The 20,720-nt window shown below is 40.7% G+C and overlaps 1 protein-coding gene across 1 annotated transcript in view; it reads right to left on the bottom strand.

The window, feature by feature from the left end:
* Positions 1-20,720, bottom strand: part of CASR (calcium sensing receptor) — a gene marked incomplete at both ends in the record, with an annotated part of 36,532 nt that overhangs the window by 1,577 nt on the left and 14,235 nt on the right. The window contains 2 exons of the mRNA XM_084297197.1: positions 2,877-3,000; positions 6,979-7,209. Coding sequence (XP_084153323.1) covers positions 2,877-3,000; positions 6,979-7,209 — 355 coding nt within the window. The remainder of the gene's footprint in view (positions 1-2,876; positions 3,001-6,978; positions 7,210-20,720) is intronic.

Here is a 20,720-nt window from a genome sequence, read left to right as displayed (position 1 = left end):
GCAGGTTCACAATATCATTTATTACTGTCTCAGAGTGTTCTACAGTGAAACAAGAAGCCTGCCAACTTAAAACAAAACAAAACAAAACAAACAAACAAAAAATGAAAACAAAACAAAAAACAACAACACAATAACAACAAAAAAAATCATGCCCATGCACTCTGCTTTTTGGATCCATTTCTTGGTAAAACTTTGCAAAGCTTGTTTGATTACTTTTAGCTGTTACACAAGCTGTGTCCCCCTCTGTTTCTTCGTTTTTATCATCTGCTTCTCTCTGTCTTCATACCTCTCGCACTCTTATCATCATGTGAAACATCCTGCCTGTCTCTACTAGAGAGAAAATGAAAAACGTGCTTGCCTCCTTAAGTGCTTGAGAGCTTATTTCTTATTCCTTGGAAGTGAGTCTTAGAACTGTTTAAATTGCTCATCTCTGAAGGCAGGAAATGCCCTTGACTCCCAGCACACTCTCATTTCATGCTGGAACATCATGGGAAGATGTGTCCTAAGGATACCACTCAGACAAGCGTCCCACTGATAGTTGCAGAGGGAGAATTCATGCCTCTGTCTCCTTCCTCTGCATAAAAATAATTAGAACCTATTGGGATGGCAACATCTGTCTCCAATGGCTGCCATAATCAAAAGGGAAGAGCCTGCTGCTCCTGCTTTTCAACCCAGACAGGTCTTGTGCTCCATTGGTGAGGGTCATGACTCCTTTGATAGCAGTGGAAAGGGGTTGAGAGCAACGAGTTGGAGGTTACATCCTGCCTCTTCCTTTGGGATCCCATCAGGATAGCAGTGGGCTGCAGTGAGTGCTGGGAACAAACACTCAAAAAACCCCTTTCAAAGGGGAACCCCTTTCTAAGCTCCCCTTGAGCTTTGCACCTGTGTGTGGACAGAAGCCCTGAGAATAACTCCCTGAGAAGCTCCTTGGTGCTAATGAAGAAGTCGGGAATGCAGAGCTAATGAGTGCAAAGTATTTCAAGCTCTCTCTTCTGGAGGGGTGACTGTGGGGAGCATCCACTGCTTGATATGATTCTGCTCTCCTAATGACTGCTTGTCTCTCTCACCTAAGTTGTTCACCTGAAAAACTTGCGCTGGATGTAAAAGCACACTCAGAAGCTCCCATCACCATGTCATTTCATTTACTTTTGTTCAGCCAATCTTTTTTTTTTTTTGGTGTGTCTTTTACCCGGAAGCCTATTGCAAACTGCATGCATGGCAAAGCTAACTTCACATGCCAGGGAATTCAGCCACCTCCACCTGATACAGAGGCAACTATTTATCACTGCATCCTAAAGAAGTGCTTTCACTTTTGTCTTGAGCTGACCTAGAGACTACGCTGCCACATAAGGGAGCAAAACAGATCTCCCTCCTCCCCCAGGGCTGCTCATTCCTTCCCCTCTTTGTGTTAGCACGAGAATTCATGCAGCTTCTTGTTCCAGTTGGAAATGCAATCTGCCAAAAAATGAGATTGTTTTCAGGAAGACCACAGACCTAATCCAATTTGCTCTGTGGTTGCACAAGTACTAGACAATGGATGAAAGCAAACAGCTTGGGGAGGAGACGAGAGATTGTCTCTTTCAGTAGTATCACTATGTCAGTTTGATGAGACTGGTTGTGAAACTGTTCTCTGTGCCTATAAAACTGGTAAGTACAGGAAGTAAAGAGCATTGCTGTCAGCTGAAATTGCAGCAGAAAACTGAGGAGTCAGAAAGCAGTCATTCCCTCAGCCTCACAAATTTCACAAATGTACCAGGGCCAGCTCCCAAAATCTTGTGAAAAACACCAAATGACACCTATTAAAAATGACCAGGATTGCTTCTATTTAATTAAAATATGTTACATGTAAGCAACTTGTAATATATGTTTATGTACCTATAGTGCTTTAAAGTGCTATGTGTTTACTATGTGTTCTTGTAAAAGTATTACAATTCCTGTCTGATAGGATGCAGATTAGATTCTCTCCCAAAGGAGAATACTTCTTAAGTTTTGCATGCAGCCTACTGGTTTTCATCTCAAGTAAGGTCTGCAGTATGCACTGGGGCTGGTGCTGCTGGAGAGGGTCCTGAGCACTCTGCAGTATGTGGGGGACTGCTGCTTGGAAAGGATTTACTTGCCTTTGTTAGCCTGGGCATGTCCAACACCGAGGAAGTTGTTGGTGTTGGAGGTTGGTGAAGGAAGAAGATGGTGTTGGATGTTCAGAAAATTTCAAGCAACTCTAAAACTGGAGTTAACTTTTCCCTTCACTGCAGAACCTGTGTGGCTTGATCCAAACTCCCACCTCAACCAACAAAAAGAATGCTGTGGCTGTGGGTGTTTGATAGGACCCAAGAGATTCTGCTGTCTTGCAGCACCAATGGTTGTGGTTGGTGACCCCATAAAGGGAAATGTTCCTCTTTGCTTTTGAAGTCGGGAATGGAATGGTCTTTATTTCTCTGTAAAGCATGAAATAAGAAGCTGATAACAAGAGGAAAGATGGAGGCAGACAGATAATTACAGTACTTAGGACTAGGGTAGAGAGTGTCTCTTTCCTCCAGGTTTTTGGAGAAGCAAAAGCTATTGCTACAATGCAGTGGAGTTTGCCTGTGGCCTGAGAGGCTTCCTATGTGCAAGTCCTTTTCAATTTCTCTGCCTTAATTTTCCTAATTCAGAGCAGGAGTGACAAGCAGCTTAGCAGAACACAAGACCTGAGGACCACAGGACTCAATTCCCATAAGCTTCTCATGAGAATGTCCTTCCAGGCTTTCTGTGAAAGCCCCTGGCAAAGCAGTCTCCAGCTCAGCACTGCAGGTAAGTGACTTTAACAGAACTGTAGGTGATGCACAGAAGGCTCATATGGTCCACTGCAAACCCCAGAGCAACCCTGTGGGTATTACCTGTTTCATCACTGTACTCCCCGTCAGGGCAGTCCACACACTCGAAGCAGCAGGTGGGCTCTCCCTCAATAATACCTTTTCTGGTGCCTGGGAGGCAGTCCCTGCTGCAGTTAGAGAAAGGTACCTGTAAGAAAAGAGACCAAAGAAGGTTAATGGTAATAGTGCCCCATGTACAGACTTCCCACAGCAGGACCTTGGGATTACTCCAAGGGTGTTGCTGCTTGGTTAAATGTTGGAGAGCCTCAGACAGTCCCCTCTTCTTTCCACAGAAGAGACACATCTTGCATAATAGTCTTCCCTTAAGCCTCTGCAGTGATACCTGTTTGAAGGATTGCATCAAGGAATGGTGGGGAAGATCAGCAAGAGCTCTGTAATCTCTACTGTGTTGTGTGCACTGTGAACTGGTTTGTGACCCATGAGACATATGCTAAAAAACAGTCAGTAGGTGATTAAAAGAAAAGACAATCCGTGTCTACTGGCAGGAATTTGAGTCAGCGTTGGAGATGATGACCTCTGACTACTGATCCCCAATCCCATAGACTGCATATCGACTACTAATAATTTATGGGACTTAAAATGGTTGCCTGAAACCCACTTCCTCCCAATGTCCTGAAGACCCTCTCTGGCCTAGAAACAAAAAGTAACATAACTATGCAAGAGGAGCCTTCATATTAAAGAGAGAAAGGCCCCATTTTAACAACACTGAGCATCTACAGATGCAGATCAGCAGCTATATGGCAGATACAGAAAAGGGGATGTCCACAAGAAGTACACCTTAAGTTTTCCATGTTGAAGTCCATAGAGGAGACTTGTAAACCCCCCATCTCACTTTCATCAGAACTTTCAGCAGAAAGGTTACTTGGGTTTCCAGGCTTTTGCTGCTGAAAATGACCAGAAGTGTCACCTTCTGACTGCACATTTACCCTATGCATGAACCCACCAGGGCATGGTCATACCCTGTCAGTAAATGGTCAGATGAGCATGCATGGGCATGTAAAAATGTTAGTTAAACCCACATTTTCCACTGCCAGCAGAGTGCCCTGACCTGTATGTAGCTAAGGGCTGCTCTGGTTGAAAGCCTCCACCCATGTTTTTTTGCAGGTTTTCTGCTATGTGGAAAGGAATGAGCCTACCTCCCCTTCTCCATTCCTTGCCGTAGGATCTAAAACCTACCTGAATCCTTTAACTTCCTCGCTTTTCCTATTGCCTGGCCCAAGTGCTGCTAACCTTCTCATCTCCAGAAAGCTCCTCTGTGGATATGCTTAGGCAGCGACCCTGGGTTTTAGTCTAGAAATTGCCTGTGTGCAGGCATAAACCTCAGCCACAGGGTAAGCAAGTCATGGGTAATGGCAACTCCTTTGTGGAGATGCCCACCTTTTGGCTCAGGTATTCACATGCAGCTGAGAGTGGTTGCTGCTGCCTGTTGCTCTGAAAAACAGTTGCAGCACAGTTTGGGAACCTGGTTCTAAGCTGTTAATCAGGATTGCAAAATCAACTGGTCAGTTGCATATCCAGGGCAAATTCCATCAGCTCCCCACCTGAAGCACTCTCTGCAGTGAATTGTTAATACCTATTCCCTGGGTCAGTTTTTCTGCACACTGTGCATCCACCAAGAGGATTTGATCACTCTAGACTGTCCTTCCCTAGGCTGCCAGTGATGAGCTTGAACAGGGCTGAATCAAAACCCCAACTGAAGTTGTGTGCTGCTTCTCCATTATCTACTAAGCCGATTGTGCTGCCAAAGAGGAAAATTAAATACATTTGACATGATTTCATCTTGACAAATCCAGGTTGCCTTTTTCTTATCAGTTTACTATCCTCTAAGTGTTTATAAATTGTTTAATATATTTTTTATCAAGTTTTTGGGGTTACTGAAGCTCAGCTCAATTGTGTGTAATTCCCTTGGCTCTCCAATATCTGCTTTTAGAAGCAGGTATTATGATTACCCTCCCCTAATCCTTTGAGACATCACTCGTCCTCCACATTTCTCAATGACAAATTTCTAGTACTTTTGAGATTGCTTTGGCTGTCTTCTTCAGTATTCTGTGGGAAATTTCATCAAGTTCTGCCAGAATGAATCTATCTTACCTACTCTTTAACTTGTTCTTTTGCAAATCTGGCCAATACTGCTGTTCCCATGTTAAAATTAATTATGTTTAATCTTTTTTTTTTTTGAGGAAGATTGAAGGCCAGAAGTCTTCAATGAGTAGTGTACTGGATAGTCTTTTGAGCAGAGCCTTTTATCTTGAAGAAATTCAAATTTTATAAACTGAAAAAAAATACCTACAGTAGACCTAAAGATCATGATCCCTTCCTGGTGGCACACAATTTACCTGTCCTGGCATGAAAGTCATCAATATCCAGCTGCATAGGACAGTGAATAGAGATAAATGTTACACTGTTGGAGGAATGCAGACCAAAAAAAACCATAATTACTCAGTTTAAGTGGAAAAAAGGAAAGGAAAGGAAAGGAAAGGAAAGGAAAGGAAAGGAAAGGAAAGGAAAGGAAAGGAAAGGAAAGGAAAGGAAAGGAAAGGAAAGGAAAGGAAAGGAAAGGAAAGGAAAGGAAAGGAAAGGAAAGGAAAGGAAAGGAAAGGAAAGGAAAGGAAAGGAAAGGAAAGGAAAGGGAAAAGAGAAGAGAAGAGAAGAGAAGAGAAGAGAAGAGAAGAGAAGAGAAGAGAAGAGAAGAGAAGAGAAGAGAAGAGAAGAGAAGAGAAGAGAAGAAAAGAAAAGAAAAGAAAAGAAAAGAAAAGAAAAGAAAAGAAAAGAAAAGAAAAGAAAAGAAAAGAAAAGAAAAGAAAAGAAAAGAAAAGAAAAGAAAAGGAGTGTCCTGAGTGTTGGAAAAGGTGCCAGTGACATTTGTAACAATCAGAAGAAGGGATCAGAGTATCGGGGTTTTTAACTCCACTTGCAGTTTAGGCTCAGTCTCTAGCTGCACTTAGAAAAGCCAGGGCTTGGTATTTCTGCAGTGGTGAGCTCTGCCTGATTAGCAGATCCTGATTAGGCAGAGAGCACTTAATTTAATCCGTAAGTGAAACTGGTGTAGCTGGAGTAAAGGTAATGCTTAACTGATGATGTAAAGGTGTAAGGCAAATATAGTTGTTCAGACAGAGTTACTCAGTCTGCCAGCCAAAGCAAATAATCACCTGGAAGCGAATTGCCTTATTCATTCATCAGGTGCCAATTTAACACATCTAAATGTTGCAGCAGTGCCCTATGGCAACATTTTTAAACTAACACGCCCTGTGTCACCTCCCAGGCCACAAGCTCAGTAGCTGCTCCAGGAGCCAAGCTGTCTGTTCTGTCCAGTCTGTACACTTAGCTCTTGTCTGGAGATCTCTGCACTATCATGTTCCCATCATGTGAGGAGACAGCCCTGGAGGTTAGAGAAATACAATCATGATAAAAAGGTCTTACACCTACAACTAAGCAGAAAAGGACCTAGGCCTAATGAAAGTCAGTGGTTACATCAAGTACTTTTGAGACATATACCTGTACATACACCTTCTGGTAAATTAAAAAAAGGTATCAGGTGCTGGTGTGTTCCACCATTTGAGAACCAAGTCCAAGTTAACCTAGGACAACAAACAGGAGTTGTGCTGTTTGTTTTGCAAGGCAAAGGCATGAGGAAGGCTCTGGGACATGGAGGGTAAAGACAGCAGAAACAGCTTAACTTGGAACAGGAAGAGACAATTCTTGTTTCAGAGATACTGGGAGCAGAAGAGATGTCTGTTTTCAGTGATGAAACTACTGTGCTCAAGAAACCTTGACCTAGTCAACAGCCAGGCTTGGGCAATGAATTTCTAATCTTTGTAGAAACAGCATTACGAAAACCTAAGCTAACTATTTGGGCCAGAGAAAAGGCATTATTTAAAGCATTCGTACATAGGCTTATCAAATGTATAGGAAGGGAGAAGCAGCTCATTATTTCCAGAAGTGTGTACTGAGGGCGTGAAGGACTGGGGCAGAGAATATGTATACAATAAGATGAATGGGTGTTTTAATGAGGCATGGAGCAATAATACGAGGAGTATGCAAGGTTGGTTCAAATTACATCTTGAAGCAACTTGTTAAATACTGCTGTGAGGATTTAAGCACTTACCTCCTTTGAGAATCCACTCCACAGGATTTTGTTTTCGTTGATAAAGAGCCTCTCCCCTTTCTTGGCGTAGACGTTGTAGTGCCCAACCTCCTCAAAGACGACTGAGCCATCCTCCGGAGAGAGATGCCAATTTATTATTGAGTAATTCCCTACTAGGTCTCCAAACTCATCAAAGTCCACTTGCTCCCCCATATTATTGGTGAAATTTAAGTGGCGTAGGTGCTTCAGAACCTGGAGAGAGATATAGAGACACTGTGAACACCTGTGTCACAACCCTAACACAGGACATGTCTGCTATTGGGACAAAACTGGAAATAATCACTTTACTACAGTGTGTAATCTCTTAAAAATCACTACATTACAGCAGTAGCTGACTTTTTTCATGAACATCACATGGAAACAGAAACTCTGTACAAACCTTGTAGACATCACAAAGTATTGTGGCCCATTGGATGGATGGCAGCCACCTGCAACTTTGCTTACTAGTTGCTGCCCCTCTCAGCTTTTTGGTACCCCTCTTCAGTCCCTTCCCACAACCTCTCCAACAGCTCTTCTTTAGGGGCAGAAAAGTGACAGCAGCCACTGAAGTGTTTTGGTCACCCAGGCATCCCACTCACCCTGCTCTTGCAAAATTTGTGCTCTACATAAAAGCAATCTTAGAATCATAGAATATCCCAAGTTGGATGAGACCCACAAGCATCACCTGGTTCAACTCCTGGATTCCCAAAAGACCACACAAAAAATTAGACCATGTGTCTCAGAGCACTATCCAAATGCTTCTTGAACTCTGGCAGGCTCAGTGCTGTGACTGCTTCCCTAGGGAACCTGTTCCAGTGCCTGACCACCTTCTTGGTGAAGAATCTTTTCCTGATATCCAGCCTGAACTACCCTTGTCGCAGCTTCAAGCCACTTCCTCAGGTCCAGTTGGCATCATTCATCTCTGAATGATTAATCACTCAGAAACATAAATGCTTGCGAAGCAATTCAAATTTGTCCTTTGATTTAAAAACTCCAAGTCCAATGTACTTGAGTAAAATCCAGCAAATCAGACTTGTTCACCACATGGCAGGCCTGGGCAGTTCACAGCACTTTTTTGGACTCCTGTCTCCTCGTCACATGGTTTCAGGTAATCACATTCTGCCTGTCCCCACGTGTTGATTCCTGTAATTTTCATGCCTTAAGCTGTCACATGCTGTGAACAAGAGCAGTTTAAACCAGGAACAACTGCAGTTGCAAAATTCATGATCCTGATAGCTGGACAAATAGAGAAAAGGAGCAGCAGCATAGAAGAAAACCTGTACAAATGACTGTGAGACAATTCTTTTACATAGTAGGTACTTTTCTAATCTTCAAGAATAAATTGCTGTCTTACGCATTTATCATTTTTTTTTTTTTTCTGATTTAAATTGAGATTCTTGTAGAAGTCATGTATGGATTCCAGCTGTTGTGACTCTAACGGCAGCTGGATGTCAGCTGTCCCTAGACCACTGCTGCTCTGGTTCTAGCACCTACAACAGCTTGAGGCCAGTTCTCCCTCTTTTATCTATGGGTGCCCAACCATACAATCCTGGATGGCAAAATGTAAAACAAAATGAACAAGCAAACAAAAACCCAAACTAAATCAATCTGTGGGCAGGCAGAGACCTCCTCACCCCATAGACATAGAACAGATAAAAATGTTTCGCTGAAGCCTTTTCACTTGGAAACATAGGGACAGAGGAGCAGAATCACTTCATTAATTCCTGTCAGTTTTGCTAAATTGTCTCATTTTTCTCTGTTTCCCCTTAGGATCCTTCTATCACAAAATAAAATCCCAAGAGCTCCAGAGATACCCTTGTCTCTTCTCACACTTATATTAATGCCAACCTGAGAGAGTCTGGAACAATCAGAGTAGTACTACACAGGACATGACTGGCTATACTATACTACTTAATCTTTGTGTAATGTTGATGGAAGTACATTGAAATATTAACACACTATTTAGTCTTTGAATGTTGAGTTAGATGGTGGAGGGAAGAGTTTTTTCTGTCTTTCTCATCCCACTGTCCCTCTTCTGGAGGGACTCCTCCATACTGCATTATCTCACTTTGGCCTTTTTTTTTTACAGTAGGGCTGCAATCCTGGATGTGTTAGCAGGAACCTTGCCCATAAGGACAGTACCCAAGCACCTGATGATGCAGGAAACCTGCATTCCTCTTCAAGTTCTAGCACCTACCCCAGGGTAACACCTCCAGTATTGACATCCAGACCAGAGTTCAGTTATGATGAGCTGCGTTTCATCCTTCTCCTCACTCCAACAAAATCATAGAATCAAATGTTACACTCTCATGCAGTACTGCAGCACTGCTGAACTACACTAGCCCTGAGTGGGTATCACTGCTGGGTTGAACTTTATCTGTACAGGCAGGAGGTGCAGAACACACATTTCTTTTGATTAAAGTTACTACACACATTAAGGGACAATCTTGCAAGAGCTGTATTTAAGATGCTTCAGTTTAAGTCCTGCCTCTCCTGCTCAGCTGCAGAGGCAGGAGGCTGGCTGTTCTTACTGTCAGTGAGACAAATGATAGAGAAACTTCTGGATCCCCTGGATATTTTTTTAAAATCTATCTTCATAGCATTCATCTCAGTCACTCTGTTCCTTAAAATTCACAGCGGAGGTGCATCAGGACAACGGGAGTAACAAAATAGGTTTCCCCTCTCAGCAAATACCAAAGTTTGCCTTCAAGTGTGAATTTATGAGGGGCACCTTGTGAACCAGTAACTGAGTGACTGCTAGGACATGTTCTTGTTTTAGATGGTAATAAAATCCAAGGATGTCACCTGTATATCACACAACCAGTTTTAATGTCTATGGGATGAAAATACAGTTTAAACAGCCAAGAAATATATAAGCACTAAACTTCAGAAGAGGAAGTTGTAGACTCTACGCTTGCCTAGAATTACTGCTGCACTCTTATAGGCAGCAGTCTGTTAATGATTAGCTAAAGGCTTTACAGTTAAAAACATGTCACTATATTTTGTAACTAAACATAGAAACATAAATACCCAGGACTCAATTCATGAAGACTTAAAAGACCCTGCTTCAGTGAGGGCAACGGCATGTGTCACAGGTGTATGTATAGCATTCTGGAACCAAGAGTTTACAGAAAAAAGTGTTGACCTCATAGCTTGAGTACACCTTCAGCAGCTGGTGGAAGCCTGTGGGGAGCCTGTTCCACAAGCTGCTGACTTCAGATGTTTCTTTCTGTAATTTCTCCCCCTTTTCTTCTGTCTGAATTACAATGCCTTTTAATTAAAACACCTGTTATCAGAAAGGACTTGTAAGGTGCCTTCTAGTCCACCTTCCTAGGCCACTCCTAGCCAGGTAAGGCCATTCCCATGGTAAAGCCATTCCCAGCCATGTTGCCTCCCATGCTTTATCCAGACTGGATATTCTGAGTAATGTTATTTCCACTGCAAGGAGCATAAAAACATAACAGTTGTAGTAGGTCAGACTAGCAGCCCATCTCCCCAGGACCTGTTTCTGACAGTAGCCAAACAGCAAATGCCTAGGCAAGAGTCAAAGGGGACATGATACTTCCCCAGAATACTCACACATTTTGCAGCTCAGTGATTTCCTGGGCCCAAGCTATTTGTACTTTATAACCCATAGTGGATTATTTTTCCATGATGCATATCTGTGTTCTGCACCTGTGCAAGCTTTTCACATCCACAACTTCCTAGCAAAGAGATCTACATTTTATGACAAAAACTACTTGTTGGAACAGAGCAGATGCTAATGTCTTTTGATACACTTTGTGTTTATGTTGGAAGAGACAAAGAATCATGATTTGCAAATCACCTTTTCCATACATCTCAGGATTTTACAAGCCTTTGTCAGATCTCTCTTCAGCTATTTCGTTCCAAGGCTGATGAGTCCTATCTGACTTTGCTGCTTCTAATACAGAAGCTGCTCCATTGACTCTTCTCTAAATTTTCCCAGTCTACCTCATCCATTCAGAGACCTGCATATTTTTGAAGTGAGATGCACCAAGGCTTAATAAGATGGCTCCAGCACAGTTTTCCTCTCCGCCCCCTTTCCAGTATGACCATTCTTAACACTCCATTTGCTTCTTTGATTATTGCTCAGCCAGAACTGAGCAGTCCACCTGAGGACCTGTTCAGTCTTGAAGATATCATTTGTGATTAGTCAGAACCAACCATTTATTTTTTTCCTTTGCTCATTGTCTTTCAAACAACAGTTTATCCATGAAAGGAATGAATTTGGTGGCAAACGTACGAAGCCACCTAGAAGCCTGAGCTGTCACTACAAACAGGATCTCCCTTATCCACATGCAGCCTGATGCCTTCAAACAACTTCAGGAGGTTTGTAAAATAGGACTTCTTTTCACAAAAGTCATGCTAACTCCTCAGTATATTCTGTTTTGCCTCCATGCTTTATTATTATTATCATTATTATTGTTGTTGTTATTATTATTATTATTAAAGTACTATTTCTAATAATGGGCTCAGTCAGTCTTTGCTAGTTGCTTGGATCTCCTCCAGAGCTTTTAAAAAATGATTTTCACACCTGCTATCTTTGTAGGCCTCGGGGCCCAACACAGTTTTAAACAAGAGTTTGGGCACCATAGCCAGGACTTTATCTACTTCATCTATGAGTTCTGGCAGAGCTCTTGGGATAATGTTATTCACTTGCACGTAGTTATTAAGTTTTGAATGTTCCTGTGTCCCCTAGCTTCTTCTACATGCACTGCAATATCAGACAGATCCTCTAGAAGTCCCCTATAAATGAACAAACTCAAGAACCTTCTCAAGTTCTCTCAAGTTCTTCCATAGTGAACACACATTTTTTTTTTTCTCTTTCCTGCTATGGCCTTACCTTTTCTTTTGCAGTGATTATCTATGGTCAGATTATCTATGATTATCTGCAGTCACTCCTACTCTTGAAGTGTTTAAAGAAAGATTTCATAGAATCATAGAAAGGTTTGGTTGGAAGGGAGCTTAAAGGTCATCTAGTTCCAACCCCCCTGCCATGGGCAGGAACACCTTCCTCTAGACCAGGTTGCCCAAATCCCCATCCAACCTGGCCTTAAACACTTCCAGGGATGGGGCATCCACAGCCTCTCTGAAAAACCTGTTCCAGTGCCTTCAGAATAAAGAATTTTCTCCTTATATCTAATATAGACCAGGATATGGCTGGCTTTCTGGGCTGTAAGACTATTGTATTAGCCCAGTGGTCATGGCATACAGCATTTGATTTCCAATTGGCAAGTACCAGGAAGAAATGTGTGCATGGCACTTCTGAAAGAACAACTCATAAAATGCCATAAAGGCAATGTTCCCTGCAGCAATAGGGTTTTTTATTTCCTCCATTCCTTCCCTTCTATGTATCTATCTTTATCCTCATGCTTGCAAAGCTCTAATTTTTATTGTGTATCCCAATGTATAACTCCTGCTGCTTTCTCTATTTTGGACCATCTTGTTCTTGCTGGGTTTTATGCAGGACCAATTGGTCATTCTGTTGGAAAAGATCCTGGGATGTCTTTCTGTAACGCATTTTCAGCCCCATGCACAAGGTCTGTAGGTGGGTTACTGGGCACCTCATGCTAGAATAATGAAGACTGGTCATTGCCTACTGTACAAGGACTAGGCTATGCTTCAGGATGGAAAGTGTCAGGTTGCCAGCACTGCAGATTAACAAAAGGAGTTTATCTCTGGGCAAAAGGCTGGTGCCAGAGTAGAAGGGAGGGAATACTGATAGTCAGAGACTCACTGACAATACTGCAAAGCAATTCAGGCAAGCTAGGGTGGACAAAGCTCTGGTAAAATGCTAAATCTACCAGAGGCTCAAAAAAACATGAAAGAAAGCATTCAGTTCAAGATTCAGGACTAGCTGTACAAAGGCTGAGAATAACTCAAAATCATTCAAAGTTGTTATGCTTCGATAAGAGCTGAATGACATCCTCATAAAGCTAGGTAGGTCAGCAGACAATGTGACTGAATACTAAATGTATATGAAAAATGCAATGTGCCATATATTAAAGTAAGAATTTAAGCTATTCGTGATCCTTACTGGAAGCTAAATTAATTGTAACCACTTAAGACAAAGACCCATTTGTTACTGTAGGCAGCACAGTAAAAAGCTTTGTCTTATGTAGTTGAAAAAGCAAACAAAATATTAGAATAGACTGAGAAAGAATAATGCTGAGAATATGGTGTCAATATGTACCTCAATAATACAGTTTTCCCTGGAAAATGCGTTTAGTTCTAGTTGCTTCATCAGAAAAAAAGAATAAAATTAAAAGAAGATTAGAGCAGTCCAGAGGTGGTGATGATAACTCTTAGACAGCCAGTTTGACTTCCATTTGATGAGAAATTAAAAAGTGCAGAATTATTTAACTTGAGGGAGGAGGCAGAGGAAGTTTATGACACATGTAGTGATTTGTAGGAAAGAGGTGATTTACATTCATACAGAAGCAGAGACTGCTGCAAAGCCAGCTGACTTTATTCAGGGATTTAGACAAGTGTAGGACATCAGACTGTTGTGAAATTGGAAGATAGAGCAGCTTAGATGGAATGCATTGGAAACACCTCACTTACTGCTCAGTGGAAGGTTCTTGGTGTTCTCTGTATCTTGTGCTATGCTTTGAGCGCTCAGTCTGCTTGGAAACTGAGGAAGCCTAGAGTTTCTTACAACAAGGACTGTTTGTAAGTCTGTTTGACTGTAACTGGGCTTGATGGGTTAGTTTACGTGTTTTTGTAGCTAACAATCAAAGGACGCTGCTTTGCTGATTCGAAGCTGTAGCAGCTTTGATGGTTTATTGATAGTGAGAGGGGACAGAAGTAACAGCAGTGGAACAGGTCACTTAGACCAAACATGTTAAAGGCATATGTTTCAAAATGAGAAATGATATAAAATAGGGCCAATCTGATTTAGGGTCAAATTTACTAAGGTACTATGTTTACAAGGATGACCAGAAAAAAACTCAAAAGCAGAAGCCTAAAAGGGGTTGGAAGTGGATGGTCTTTAAGGTCCCTTCCAACCCAAACCATTCTATGACTCTGTGATTCTATGCTTCAGAAAGAACTATCTGCCCAGTCATAGAAGTTCCCAAAGGAATCAAGAAATGATCACACAGTATGATCTTACAGCCACTGTGTGGCTGTTTTTTCAGATAATATAACTATCAGTTAGGAGGGCACAGGACATAGTAAACATGGGACCAAGATATTTTGTTTCCTGAAGGTCCTCAAAAATTAATGCTGGCCATGTGCAGAACAGCTGTAAAGTACATTGTGTTTGAGCATTTGTGAAATTGTTTTTTCCATTCTATGAGCACTTTTAATGCAAAGCTGGTAGTGAATAACACATCATTTAAGGATGCTATGATAAAGGATGATGATTTTGCTCAAAAGTGTAGCAGGAAAATTTTCATTTGCTTAGCTTTGATTGAATGTATGTAATACAAGAGCAAATAAACAGAGTGGCAACATCCTCTGCATTACATCTCAACCACGGAGTTTTCAAAGATTTATGTAGGAAAACAGCATGTGAAATCCAGTCAATTGAAATTCAGTGCAATGTATTTTTTAAAGTCAGACTTAAAGATGTGACCTTCAAATCACAGTTCTATTTTTAATTGTAATTACTTTTTAATGGGAAAAAGACTCACTTCATTTTGAGTCTTTCAAAATGTTTATTTGGATAATGTTGTTGCAACTAACTTGGATTTAACTGAAGCTAGTGAATTTGATTAACTCTAGGGGAGAATGGAGATGACAATAGCAATAAGTTTTAACACTATTTCAGAATAATCTTAGGTTAATTCTAAGGTAAGAGTTTTAACTCTGACGTTTTTCCCTCTTTCTGATTTAAATGAAAATCCAGCTGTATGATGGTAACTCAAGATATTTGTATAGCCCACAGCATGAAATTGTATGATTAGTTCTGTATAGTCCAAAAGAGTCCTTCCTCCGAGTAACTTCAGCAGCAAAGGCATCTGAGGTAGCCTTGGTCCCAGTTCAGTGCCATCCCAAGAAGACTTCATCTGATCCACCAATGAAGAGGAGTGCCTGTAGGATTTAAATATGCATCTGGAAGTCTGTGATCCTATACTTCTGGAGAAAAATGCCTGTAATGACAGCATCTTTCCCCTCCTTACAAATACAGTGGGAATTAATGTAGTTGCTATTACTTAGGACAAAAATCATGTCAGCAAAAGGAAGAAATCATGTCTATGGGGAATCCCTAGGCCTGGAATATAAGGATACAAAAAATCAAACAGTTTTCTGACTAGTCACCTGACTCAGTAATGTACAAGTGTAGGCCAGTCATAATGGAGGTCTCTGTATCCAACAGAACAGAGAAAATCCACTGAAAATCTAGAGGAAATGATGGAACAACTGTGCCTGATCTGCATACATGATAAACCCAGTATCAGTTCAGAGGTTTTGTCTGTGTTCATTAAAACAAAAGCTCATTAATTAGGTGATAATGATATGTCACTGACTTCAACATACAAATAAATCTCAAAGAGCACTGTTTATTGTGGTGTGCTCTGAGTGTTGCTTCAACAGAGATCATTCAAACAAGACTCTGAAACACAAGTATTATACTAATGGAAAGTAGAACACATATACAAACTCCTGGAGAACAAATAGGAAAAAATCATTCGGTGTATTAAGAAACGTCTTGAATGTATTAAAATGAAGAGGGTGTCACGTATGCCAGACCCTCATGACGTAAGATTGAAAGAGACAGATAAAGAGGATGGTGAAGGAGCAGGAAAGCAGAATGAGTGATGTGTTATTGCACTCACTATCAGAAAGAAAAACACACAGGATGTTCTTATCCCAAGGGCACTTGCTTTGAAGCCATAATATGACATTAATGGAAGTGGAAGGTCCTTAAAAAGAGATTAGAGAACAGCCTGAGCAATTTAAATTGGATCTAAAAGACTGACAGAAGCAGACAGTTCTTCACAGCATTCTACTAGCAATAAGAAGAGTGCTAATACAGCTGGATTACAATATACACATAAAAATGCCACTGGCCTTGAATGACAAAGTCAGTATGCTACCTAATATTATTCCACAGCAATCAAAACCCACATTTCTAGTATACATTCAAGTGTAATGCATAGCCAGGAGCATGTCTGAAGTTTTCCTCTGTATCAGCCCATGTAGGACATGCATCACTGCTCAAAGGGACACTCTAGAGTCAGCCTCTGATGGGCTTGCAACAGGGGCCAAAGGAAGACAATAAAAGGCAGAGGTATGTCCTCTGTAATCAGACTGGTTAACCTGACCTCAATCCCAAGAAAAACAATGGGAAAACAAGAGTTAGGGGTTGAGGATGAATTAATACAAAATTACAGGACAGACACATAATTGCTACCAGTCAGTAAGGCTTTGAGAAATAAGGGTCTTGTTAATACAAGTTTGGTTGTCAAACACAACCCTTTGGAATTGAAATACCAAGGCTTTACATTTAATGTAAAGCATCCTCCTAAAGGTTTACCAGCAGATTTCTAAAAGCAAACCATCCATTCACAGAGAATTCCTCAAGGCTCAGTAAACAACTCAGCTATCCAATATGTCCTTCAGTACTCTGGCAGCAAACACAGAAGTGCTGCTGGGAGAACTTGCAGAAAACAAATGGATTAATGTAAGGGTAAATAACAACAAAGACAAATCATTCCCCCTAGGTTGCTCTCTCACATCTGGGTTTAATGTGGTAAAATTCAGACTTACGTGTTAAGGCATAAGAAATTCCTGCCACAGGCACAGAAAGGGTATCACATCCTGTAAAGCATTACAGGCAATTCACTGCAGCCTTTCCACCATGGTAAGGAAGGCTAATGTGACTTGTTCATGTATAAATGAAGAAGTAATAAGTGTATGTAAATGTGGGACTTTTTTTCCACTGTCTGGTTGAGGCTGAAAATGTGTCAAAAAGGATGAGTAACTGGACAAGATACAGAAATAAACCAGATAAAGTATCTTAGGAACTAAATTTACTCTGTTTAAATTACCAAGATAAGACTGAGGAATAATTTATCAATGTGCATAAACACCTCACTGAGAGATATGATGGACTTTAAAATCTAATAGAACAAGGCCAAATAGAGACCAGTGGAACTAAAGGCTAGTTAAAAATTCAAACTAGAAATAAGAGACGATCTGTGACAGGAGCTGTGACCTGCCATAGACTGTACTAATAAAGAAAAAGCTCTGCTAGGTAGCACATCTGCTGGGGATAATAAATCTTGTTCAACACAAGTATGCTGGCAAGCACAGCCCTTCAGAAGTGAAATATCCAGGCTTTACATCTAATGTAAAGCATGCCTTAGATGAATCAAGATTACTCTCCTGAATGTGATATACATTTACATGGTTTATTATACAAAGGATTGTAAACTGCACAATCATTTAGCAAGTGGCTCTATTTTAACATTTTTGAGGTTCATATTAAGGTTTTGTCTCTATACAGACAAAAGCAGCAGCACATGTACAGGGAGAGCTCATTGTCAGTGCTATTGGACGGTGCTCTCTAGTGTACTCTATATGCTTCTATCTGTAGCTAGAGCCACCATATGAAAGGACCAGTGTGGACACCTAGTCTATACCCAATGCCATAGTTGCTTTGTTTTCCACTTTTAACAAACACAATATGAACTAATCCATTGCACACATGGGCCCAGGGAACTGTGTTTACTAATGTTGAAGAATCTATCGTCAGAAATCCTGACTGAGTAAACGATGCTTTAATACTCTTGGGATGTCAACATACCACACAATAACTGTTATGGCAAAATATCTAAGAGCCTAAAATAGGGTTCTTTTTATTAATTTAAGTCTAAATTTAGTTCTAAGTGGTATATTGTGAATTGTCCAATTATTAAAGCTATTAGTAGAGCCAGTAGTTATCCTACAAGCTCAGTGTTTTTAGGCACCATAATCCACATCTGATTGAAATGTCTCTTCTGGGAGGTGTTTAATGCCATCTTTACCCATCTGTGCAGAGATCTAATCAATATATGAGGCTCTCTGCACCCATTTGCTGTCACTTTCCAGTAACAACTCTTTATAGTCAGTCTATTCAAAGTCCCAACAGGATCTGAAACTGCCTTCAGCAATTCTTCCTGAACGACTAAGTTTCATACCAGCCTAAGTTAATACCTGTTTTGAAATTATCTTGCTCTCTATTTCACAACGCAGTTGTTTTCAGTACACCATTTTAATTGTCCAACCGGCCTATATAGTTCAACAGACACAAAATTGATTAGATAAGCGCTTAGGTTCAAAAGTCTGGAGAGATGTATGTCATCTAAGGAAACACTCCCTTCTTTAAGGCCTCACAGAATCCAATAAGTTGAAGCCAATTCATATTTGATTTTTTCTAATTATTTAATTATTTTCTTAAATTTTGGTTGAACAGCATAAGGCAGTTTTTCACAAAGTCTGAGGTCAATCAGATTTCTAGGCATTCTTTACCAGGCATAATTTACTTGAGTGTGTCCTTTATCTGCTAACCATTTGGGCAGAACATTTTTCAGCATGTACATCTTTGCCTCAGTGACTAGAAGAGCTATCTCATTTTTTACTCATGAGCCTGCCAAAGTTTACAGCTTCCAGTATAATCACAACTTGAAAATAGTCCATCTAAGGATGCTCTGCTCCATGACCCTGTGACTGCAAACTTTTGCCTTCTCAAGAGCCTTCTCAAAACCCTACTGAATCACAACAATTTTATTCTGAGACAGAAAGAGAAGCCCATCAGCTGTTTGTTCAAAAATGTGGATTTGTTCTATCAAAGAAGATGTTAAGAAAAGAGGGGCTGTAACAGCAGACTATTGGAGCTGTTACTGATAAACTGGAGAAAGAGGTAGGGAAGAAGCTTCAGTGCAGGAGGCCTGAGCTCATGCTGTACCCTTGCCATACTGTTCTATAGCTTATGGGAGAGCCTGTGTCTGGGGAAAGCAAGTCCATGAACCAGCGAAACAAACAGAATTAGCTCTACTCAATACACGCTTCTAAAAAAATCACAGTCCACCAGTGAATGAGAATGCATATCTAGCTGGCTCACGGTTCTGTGCCAGGCCTTATGCTATCCAGTTCAGATGAAATGATCACTGAGATAAAAATGTTATTTCTATACAGAAATCCACACAAACACCCTGAATAAAATATATATAACAGTTCCTCTAAAAGGTTTGTATTCTAAGTACATAATATACTAGCAGACAATAAAAAAAAAAATAACTCTTATGAGTTAGTGGGATAATATCACTGAAAAGAAACAAATTCAAATTATATGAAATTATAAAGCAGAACACACTATTTATCCTCACCAGCCACTGACCCTGCTGGCAAAGACAACCATGGAAAGGAATTCAGGATAATGGAGCCACAAGTTCACAGGGATTGCATTGTCTGTCACACACACCACCTGGTCAGTGATTTCAGACACTTAGTGGCTGCTGCCTCCAGTGTCTGGCAGGGAGGCTTCCTAACACCTTTCTCACTCCTGCTGATTGCTTTCTACTAAGAAACCATTGAAGTGATTGTATGAAAAGTGAGCAGCCACAGAACTGCTGTGTTCCAGGAAGTTAATTTCTGCAGTAAGGTTTTCTTCAGTCTTAGATTCTGGTTGTTCAGAAAAGTGTTCTCTGGAGATGCTGGAGGATGGAGGTTTGTGAGGTAAACTCATTACTCCTGTGGCTAAGGAAAGCTTACTGAATGTAATGAGCTACAAGGGGCTACAATGAGCTACAATGTGAAGTAGATGTGCTCACAGATTTGGCATTTACCTCCTATTCATAAGTTTGATGTTGAAATGAAGTGAAAAAATGCACAAATATCAAATATGCTTGACAGCCAACACCACATAATGATGGTCATATCAAATATGCACTGCTCCCTTGTAGCACCTGCTATTCCTATCCAGTCCTGTTCTTCCCCCCAACTCTTTCTTGGTGCTATAAGCCAGGAAGCCTGGATCCGTGTGCTTTACATTTTGATATAGCTATCCTTCAGTACCAGACAAGAAAATAATAAAAAAAAAAAAAGACATTCTTCCCTATTTTGGAATCCTCAACAAACACATTACTGCAATATATTGTGAATATCCCATTCTTTTTTCTTTCCAAGGTGACAAAGCATGAGGGAATAAATTTAAAAATATATTTATTCTGAAACACTTTTAGCAATACAAATTAAAGCTAAATCTGTCTATGACTTGCCCAATTCTGCCAGTATGCTTCTGAAAAGCAAAATAGCATTGAAAGACAGAAACCTCAGAGCCAGCAATTGCAGAATATCCTCTACACTAGGGTCGAAACCTGCACTCAATAACTCCAAGTAAAATGTCTTTGGCAGACCCAAATTAGGTACCTAGAGCTAAAGAGTGCAGTTTTCAAAACTGCCAAGAAGAATCTTTTACTTTGTTTTGACTGATGTTTATGCATTTACCGAGAACAGACAGAAACCAAACTGCAGTTCACACATGTGAATGCTGACCCAATATCTGCAAAGTCTGTGTCAAGGGCAGCCTCTAGTTTGGTTAGTCTATCCCAGACAGAGGGAATTACACAAACAAACATGCTTGTGATCCTCTTTTCATTCATTAGTGTTCTTCTGATTTCAGAATCTTTCAGATTTCAGTTTGGGATCCAAGTTTTATGTCATGACCAGAAATGGGCAACTAATTTGCTGCATATTTGGCATATTTTCATTTG

Source organism: Netta rufina (genome assembly GCF_964035555.1).
Source record: "Netta rufina genome assembly, chromosome: 1".
Taxonomy (NCBI): Eukaryota; Metazoa; Chordata; class Aves; order Anseriformes; family Anatidae; genus Netta; species Netta rufina.
The sequence above is the reverse complement of the archived record's forward strand: the minus strand, read 5'-3'. Positions and strand labels throughout refer to the sequence as shown.